General features: G+C 37.9%; 1 protein-coding gene across 1 annotated transcript; it reads left to right on the top strand.

Annotated features, from left to right (window-relative positions):
* Positions 1–263: 263 nt before the first annotated feature.
* On the top strand, positions 264–1,232 carry LOC102853085 (olfactory receptor 2H2-like). Its single transcript, XM_006893970.1, has one exon. It carries the CDS (start codon positions 264–266, stop codon positions 1,230–1,232), a length of 969 nt encoding a protein of 322 aa, XP_006894032.1.
* The last annotated feature ends 7,459 nt before the right edge of the window (positions 1,233–8,691 follow it).

The following is an 8,691-nucleotide window of genomic DNA, read 5'->3' as shown; positions in this document are numbered from 1 at the left end:
CTGTCTTAATAATATGTCAATTTATAAAGTTTGGCTTCTGTAAATAAACAGGAAGAGTCTTTCTCCATACTGAGTTTGCTAAGTTTTCACAAATATATCTTAATTCTAATGGTGTCAGAACAAGAGAAGAAAGCCATGGAGGAAATGGATTTAACAATGATTGTGGCAATGGGGTTAGGTATGTTGGTGACAGGGAGACTGGCTCAGGATAAGGCAAGACATAGTCTTAAGGATGTTATGAGTCATAAATGACTTGAGGGGAGATGATAACAACAATGCCAAAAGCAAAAGGAATAACCAACACAAGTTTCCCAGAAGAATTTATTCTTATAGGCTTCTCTCAATGGCCTCAGCTGGAAAAAGTTCTCTTCTGGGTTGTGTCACTCTTCTACGTCATGATCATCTTCGGCAACTTGATAATCATTCTGCTTTCTTGTGTAGAACCTCGTCTCTACACACCAATGTACTTTTTTCTTAGCAATCTGTCTTTCTTAGAGCTTTGTTTTACCACTACCACATTGCCCCAAATGTTGTCAAATCTGTGGGGTCCTAAAAAGACTATCACTTACACAGGTTGTGTCATCCAGCTCTTTGTGTTTGTCTACCTTGGTGCCACAGAATGCATTTTGCTGGTGGTGATGGCCTTTGACCGCTATGTTGCTGTCTGCCAGCCACTGCGCTACACCATCATCATGAACCCTCCTCTCTGTTGGAAACTTGCCTTTATAGCCTGGCTCTCTGGTCTCATGGAATCTCTGATCCAATCTACAATTACACTTCAGCTGCCCTTCTGCTCTCACCATCAAGTAGATGACTTTCTCTGTGAGGTACCTGCCCTCATTCGCCTAGCTTGTGGAGACACCTCCTTCAATGAGTTACAGATCACCATTGCTGCTGTTCTTCTTACCATTCTGCCTGTAGGGTTGATTCTAACTTCTTATGGCTACATAGCTCAAGCTGTGGGGAAAATCAAGTCAGAAGAGGGGAGGCAAAAAGCCGTTGCTACTTGCTCTTCCCATCTTCTTGTGGTCTTTATGTTTTATGGAACTGTGGCAATGGTTTACACAGATCCTAAAAACAACTTTGCTTCTGAACATGGAAAATTCATAACCTTTTTCTACACTGTACTTACACCTTTGTTGAACCCTCTTATCTATACCTTAAGGAACAAAGAGGTAACAGAAGCTCTACAAAGATTGTTGAAGAAGCGCATGAGGCAAAGAAGAAATTAGATAACCTTTTGGACTAAAAATAAGTTTAAAATTACTATTTCTTCTTATGTTCTTTTCAAGAATATAAGGAGAAATTACCTATGAAATATTTCTTTTAAAAGAGTGGGTTGAGTCCAAAAGACATAATTGTTATCTTATTCTTTTTTATTATAATTATTTATGTCTTCTTATTAAGGATATTTTTAAATTAATACCATCTGACATGTAGTCAGTGCTTAAGAGTATATTTGAACAAGACGTCATACTGGGGAAATTGAAGGAAAAGAGAAAGAGGGGAAGGTCTATAGTGAGATGAACTGATACAGTAATAGTAACAATGGACTTGAGCATGTTAGAGATCATGAGAATAGGGTTGGATAGGAAAAGATTCAGATCTATTCTATAGGTTGTCATGAGTAATCTACTTGATAGCATGTAGTAACAACCATGACAAAGTTAGATATTTGTTATGTAATTTATTTGGAAAAACTAATATTATTTTTAACAACAAAAACAATAGTTGAACCTTTAAGAAGTAGCAAGCAACTGAGTATTCATCTCTCCATGAACTTCCTGTGTATGCAAATCTTTCCTTTATTATTTGACTATGAGAATAATACGTGGGAGCAAATAAATTATTGTTGTGTTTTATATACGGATGTATGTGTGGGTATATGTTAGGGGTCATTTGGGGTATTTCAGAAGATAAAGTGGCTGCAGTGAGCTGCTTCTAATATATGTGAATCCAGAAGAAGCATGCCTGGTTTGTTCCTTAAGACAAAGTGGTCTCTATATGTCATTTGTAATTTAATCTATTGCTTCTTTTGCTGTTATTAGATGCCATTGAGTTGAGTATAACTCTCAGCCACTATATGAATAACATCCTCTTCCTCTACGACACCCCTGGACCAGTTACTGTGTCAATGCATCAGGTTGAAAATCTTCCTTTCTTTTGCTGACCTTCCCCCTTTCCAAGGAATTAGCCTTTCCTAAATATATGCTCAAATTTTATGACAGTAAGTTTCTCCAACCTCACTTCTAAGGAGCACTCTGGCTGTACTTTTCCCAAGACATGTCTATTTGTTCTTTTGGAAGTTCATGGGATATTCAGGACTCTTCCCCAATGCCATAATGCAATGACATCAATTCTTCTTCTGTAACTTTTATTCATTGTGCAGCTCTCAGATGCATAGCAAGTGATTGAAATGATCATGGCTTGAGCCTAAATAATTAATCTGTAGTTTATAATTTTATTACAGGGTCCATCAACTTTATTTTTATATCTATGCAATAAAGTATACTCTAATTTAAAAAAAATAAATTTTAGAAAATGCTAGTATCTGATATGTACTCTATGTATTTCCCTTATTATTTTAGAATAGAAATACACTTTACTTAAATCAAAACTAAGTTTTTTTTAGTGTATTTCTAGTAATTTAGCACAGCAATTTCAAAGCAAAATCAAATTGGAAATTTCCATTAGGCTTTAATACATTGTGCATCATGCTTGGAAAGATGGGTGATCAGCGAAAGAAGTCGAATCAGTGATTTGTGATTTTTGAGTTCTTGACTGAAAGGCTCATAACAGCAATAATGCTACTACATTTTGAGAACCTGCTTTTTAGTCACTTTGTGAAAGAAATAAAAAAGATGCTACACACTTGCAAGAAATTATAAAAGATATCCATACTCTGCTTTAAAATATCAGTGAAAAAGAAAAAAAATCAGTAAACAAAGACGAAGACAAGATGGATTGACATGTTGTTATGTGCCATCAAGGCGCTTGCGACTCATAGTGACCCTATGTACAACAGCTTTAAACTCTGCTCTGTCCTGTGCCAATCTCATTGTCTACTACACACTCATCCCGATTGCCCCAGTCACCGAATCAATCCACCTCCCAGAGGGCCTTCCCCTACTGTGCCTGCCCTCCACCCTCCCAAGCATGATGTCCTTCTCCAAGGACCGGTCCTTCCTTACAACATGTCCAAAGTATGTCAGATGGAGCCTCAGAATCCTTGCCTCCAAGGAGCAGCCCGGTTTAACACTCCCCAGGATGAATCTGTTTGTTTTCTTAGCAGTTCATGGTACCCTCAGCACTCTTCTCCAACATCAAAGCTCAAAAGCATCGTCAGAACAGAGCATTCAGGAAACACTGCATGGTTCAAAATGGGGAAGGGATTAGGCCTGTATCCATACCTTTTCAACCTGTATGCAGAACAGATCATGCAGGAGGCTGGGCTCTATGAGGAGAAATGTGGCATTAGGATTGGTGGAAGATCTATCAACAATCTGCGTTGTGCAGATGACACAACCCTGCTTGCTGAAACTGAGGAGGACCTGAAGCACTTACTGCTGAGGGTCAGGGACTGCAACCCTCAATATGAATTGAGGCTCAATATCAAGAAGACAAAGATTCTCACCACAGGAGCAATTGGCAGCATCAGGATGGATGGTGAAGAGATTGAGATTGTTCACAGCTTTAGTTTGCTTGGCTCCACAATCAACACTCTTGGCACCAGAAGCCAGGAAATTAAAAGGCATTTTGTGATGGGAGAGTCTGTTAGGGACCTCTCTAAAGTACTCAAGAGCAATGGTGTGTCTGCAATAATACACTTAAGCATGACAAGAAATTGCAAGGATGATGCAGGTGAGGTCAAGGTTTCCAGCTATTATTCATAAGGATGCTATGAGTTGTGAAGAATTAATGACACATAACAACAGCAGCAATATTTATATTTTTATTTGATTTAGAGTCTTTGAGATGGTTGTCATGTGTTTTTATCATGAGTTACTTAAAGAAGATACCTCAAAATGACATTGATGGAGAACTGTATTTAAATCAGTTGGCTTAGTGTTGTTGCTAAAATATTTTTCTGTTGTTGTTGTTATTATGTACTGTTGTGTTGGAACCAACTCAAAACTGACCCTGAATTGTGTTTTCAGAGGCTGTAAATCATGCAGAAGACTGCTCATCTTCCTCCCATGAAGTAGTTTGTATGCCTTTGGATTAATAGCACATCTCATTACCCACCAGACCTTTTTTCGTGTGATATTCTGGTAAAGTTGTAATTAATATATTAATCAAGATAAGTAGCAAGGCATTAAGAAATTACTGCATTCATGAGCACTATGTCACAATAGGCAGGCTTGTTTCTTGCACATAGTAAATCCAGGGTGCCTTCATGTGACTCTGAGGTTGCAATTTTCTCCTTGCCGGTAAGGGTCCCAAGCTGCTTTGTTCTTATGGAGTCTCCGTTCCTATATGGGTCTTTATGACAGAAAATAAGGTTGGAAAACCAGTTTCAAATTATTCAATTCTTATTTCTACAATTACAAACAGGACTTTCTCTCATGTGACAAGCAAGTCAGATGATCATGTCTGACTTCAATATGACAAAAGTCTGATATCCTTCATGTGTGTCTAAAAACGAAAAAGCAAAAAAAAAAAAGTGAAAAAGCATTGGTAACTAGTACTAGTAGACAGTTATTAGCTCCTACTCCTCTGTTACAAAAGAGAATGAAGGAAACCAAAAGGTCAAAGAAATTTATCAACAGGAATGGTGCCTGAAACGAACCATAGCCTTGTCCAACCCAAGACCAGAAGTACTGGAGTGTGTCTGATAACCATCACCAACTGTTTTGACTAGGTGCACAATAGAAAATCCTAGGAAGAATGGGATAAAAAATGGGTAACAAAGTTAAATTCCTGGGGGGAAAAAACCCAAGCAACCAATTAGATATACTGGGCTGACCAGGAATAAAGAAATCTATGAGACTTAGTCCCAAAAAAAACCTTTTTTCCCCCTTTCATACTTTTAATAAACATTTACAGAGATTTTGGATCACTGAGCTGGCAACCACGATTCAGTCATGAGTAATGTGACCCTTAAGCTCTCGACTATATTAGATCAAATGGACAGTTAGGAAAAGGGAAGTTAGAAAAATGGAATAAAAACAAATGGAGCAAATGTAATGGAAAAAATTACAAAGCTAAAACTTTGTGAAAATTTTTATCAATGCCATGAAATGAATTATAAAAAAATTATTAAACCACATCCTAACTAACTGTGTAATTTTCAAGCAAATAAAAAGAAAGGTGAGGATGTGATGGGTATTTCTAAATGGTGCAATTCTTATAAATAGGTCAAAATTAAAAGACAAATTGCATTGGGAAAGTCTGGTGTCAGAGACCTCTCCAAAGTACTGCAGAGCAATGTTGTCTTTCTGGAGACTAAGGTGCACCTAATCCAGGCCATAATCTTATTACTTATTATGAATCAGAAAGCTGAGCAATGGCTAGAGATGATAGAAGGGGAATATATGCATTGGAGTTGTGGTGCTGGATAAGAGTATTGAATATACCATGGACTGCTAAAAGAACAAATAGGTTCATCCTACTGAGGGTGAAATTTGGTTGCTCCTTGAAGGCAAGGATTCTGAAACTTGGTCTGGCCTACTTTGGGCATGTTGCAAGGTAGCACCAGTTCTTAGAGAGGGACATTATGCTTGGGAGAGCAGAGGGACAGTGTAAGAGAGGAAGACCCTCGATGAGATGGAGTGAGTCAGTGACTGGGGTACTGAGGGTAGATGTATCAGAGACAATAAGATTGGCACAGGATAGAGCAGGGTTTAGGGCTGTTGTAACGTAGGGTCTCTATGAGTCACAGGTGACTCAACAGGGACCTCAACAAAAAAAACAAGATGTCTCCTTGACATAGAAGAGAAAGGGTTTGTTTCACTTGTGACACTGAGGATTCAGAAGATGTTTCTCTTTCAAGCAGTTGTTGGAATGTAAGCATTTTACAAAACATTAAAAAAACCCCAAACCAACAGTAAGGAGGAAGAATTGCAAGAAGTTCTGCTTGTTAGGCAACGAGGTGTTTCACTAAAGTTGCAGATGTATTTTTCAACAATATCCAGTTAGCTTATCACACTTTCCTCATTTACTCCATGTCTTTTCATCTTCAGAGTATTTCCTTTTCAAACAATACATCAACCTCTGCTAGTACTATGTCACTGTGATCACTGTTCCTTTTCCGAATGAAACCTCATTCCTATCCAAGTCTTGAGTCATTTTTAACAGGCACAAAAAGCATGTGCTCTTTGGTTTACAGTCACAGTACCGGTGATATTTAATTATTATTTTAGTCATGGATTCAGTGTACACTATGCTTCAGGTAGCTTTTTTAATCTGAATCCTGAATATTCTTACTGCAATATCCAAAATAGGAAATCTGCTCTGACTGAAAAAAAAAAAAAGCAAAAACCCAAACCAACAAAAAACCCCAACCCTTCAAAATAAATGTAATGTTTATAAACTGTGGGGTACACATTTTAATACAAAAGTCTTTGTATTGGACTTTTATCTAGTAACAAGAGAGACTATTGTTAAGTGCTGTCTAGTTGAGTGAGTACAAAGCAATTGATTTTGTGGATCATAATGAACTATAGCTAGCATTAAGAATGAGAATTCTAGAACACTTAATCGTCTTCGTGCAAAATCTATGCACAGATAAAGAAGTTGTTGTCTGAGTCACTGCATGGTATAAAATCAGGAAGGGTGTGTGTCAGGGATGTAACCTTTCTCCATACGTATTCCATGTATTTGCTGAGCAAATAATTCATGAAGCTGGATTCTATGAACAGGAACATGACATCAGGATCAGAGGAAGGCTTATCAACAACTTGCATTAGGCAGATGATACAACTTTGATTGTTGAAAGTGAGGAGGACTTGAAATACTTGTTGCAGAAGATCAAGGACTACAGACTCTGCTATGGTTGCATTTTCAACATCAAGACAATAACAGTGCTTACCACTGGGTCAATAGGCAACACTATAATAGATGAAGAAAAGATTGAAGTTGTCAATGATTTCATCTTGCTTGAGTCAACAATCAACATACTTAGTACCAACAGTTAAGTGATCAATAGGTATATTACGTTGGGCAAGTTGATTGTCAGGGGAACCTCTTCAAAATACTGATGAGAAACTACATCAGTTTGAAGACTAAGGAACACCTTATTCAAGCCATGGTGTTTTCAATCACTGACTAGGGAAAGCTGGGCAGTGAACAAGGATGACAGAATAAAGTTGATGTACTTGAGTTGTGGTGTTGTAGAAGAGTACTGGGTATGCTATGGATTAAAAAAAAAACCAAATCAATAACTTGGAAAGTGCAGTTAGATTGTTTCTTGGAGGCAAAAATGGGGAAGTTTAATCTCTATTAATTTGGACATGCAACTAGGAGAGGTTATTCCTTAAAAATAGATATCATGCCTGGAAAGATGGAGGACTAGCAAAAAAAGGAAGACTCCTGACAAAATAGATTGACACAGTGACTGCAGCAATGGGCTCAAGAGTGCCAGAGATGATGAAGATGGCACAGGATAGGGCAGGGTTCCGGTGTGTTGTTTATGGAATCTCTAAGAGTTGAAGAGAGACTATATATTGTGTCATATATCTCAAAAATAATATAAAAATCTAGATGTACGCTCCTAAAATATGTGGCCATGAACTTATATTGAAAATTTGAGAAATCAACAGTTTGATAATAGTTTATAAGTTGTATATATAAAGACACTCATTAAAATCCCCCTTTGGATTTTTTAAACATCCTGATAGAAAAAGATTGCCAATTTTTCTCACTCAAAGAAGATGATGGATTTGAAATGCAGATCCTTTTGTTAATAGCACCACACTTAATATACTGCTTCACAGGGATCACAAGGGGGATTAAATGATAATGTGATAACGGTAGATATTAACATACTTGAAGTGAAATTGGAGTTTCTGTCTTTCCTTCATCAGCATCCCTGACCATTTCCTTTCAAAGCATTCTTTCTTGGTTCCTCTGGGAGCTTCATCCTGTGTGTCCATCAGCCTATGGTCTGCCTTGTGTACTTCTGCCTTCGCAGTTACTACGGTAAGAATCCTGCTCAGTACGAGAGGAACCGCAGGTTCAGACATTTGGTGTATGTGCTTGGCTGAGGAGCCAATGGGGCGAAGCTACCATCTGTGGGATTATGATCTTCTGTTGTAAATGTCTCAAGTCTTCTTCAGTTTCTGCAAGCAAGGTTGTGTCATCTAATAACACAGGTTGCTCATTTGTCTTCCTCTAATCCTGATGCCATGGTTTCCCTCATATTGTAGTTATGTGCCGGGTCTCTTCTGACTCATAACAATCCTATGCATAATAGGTGTGAAACTTGCCCCGTCCTGGACCAATCTCACCCACACCGAGTCCCATTGGCTCGGAATACAGCAGGGTTCAAAGCTATTGTGCATAGGGTCACTAGGAGTCACAGTCAACTCAATGGCACATGGCAACAATAACATGAATAGTACTCAACTCAGTGGAACCAACAACAACAGAGTTTTATTATATGAACCAGCACTCAAGTAAGTTAGCCCCTTATATTCTTAGTGATATTGTACAAGACAATCTTATTTAGCATATAATCTTCTAAGATTAGTC

This window comes from Elephantulus edwardii, unplaced genomic scaffold, assembly GCF_000299155.1.
Source record: "Elephantulus edwardii isolate Elephantulus edwardi_28Jun2011 unplaced genomic scaffold, EleEdw1.0 scaffold00133, whole genome shotgun sequence".
Classification (NCBI taxonomy): Eukaryota; Metazoa; Chordata; class Mammalia; order Macroscelidea; family Macroscelididae; genus Elephantulus; species Elephantulus edwardii.
Note: the sequence above shows the minus strand (reverse complement) of the source record. Positions and strands in the feature narration are given on the sequence as shown.

Coding starts and splice junctions, on each gene's coding strand:
- LOC102853085 (XM_006893970.1), top strand. CDS start 264: ATGATAACAACAATGCCAAAAGCAAAAGGAATAACCAACACAAGTTTC.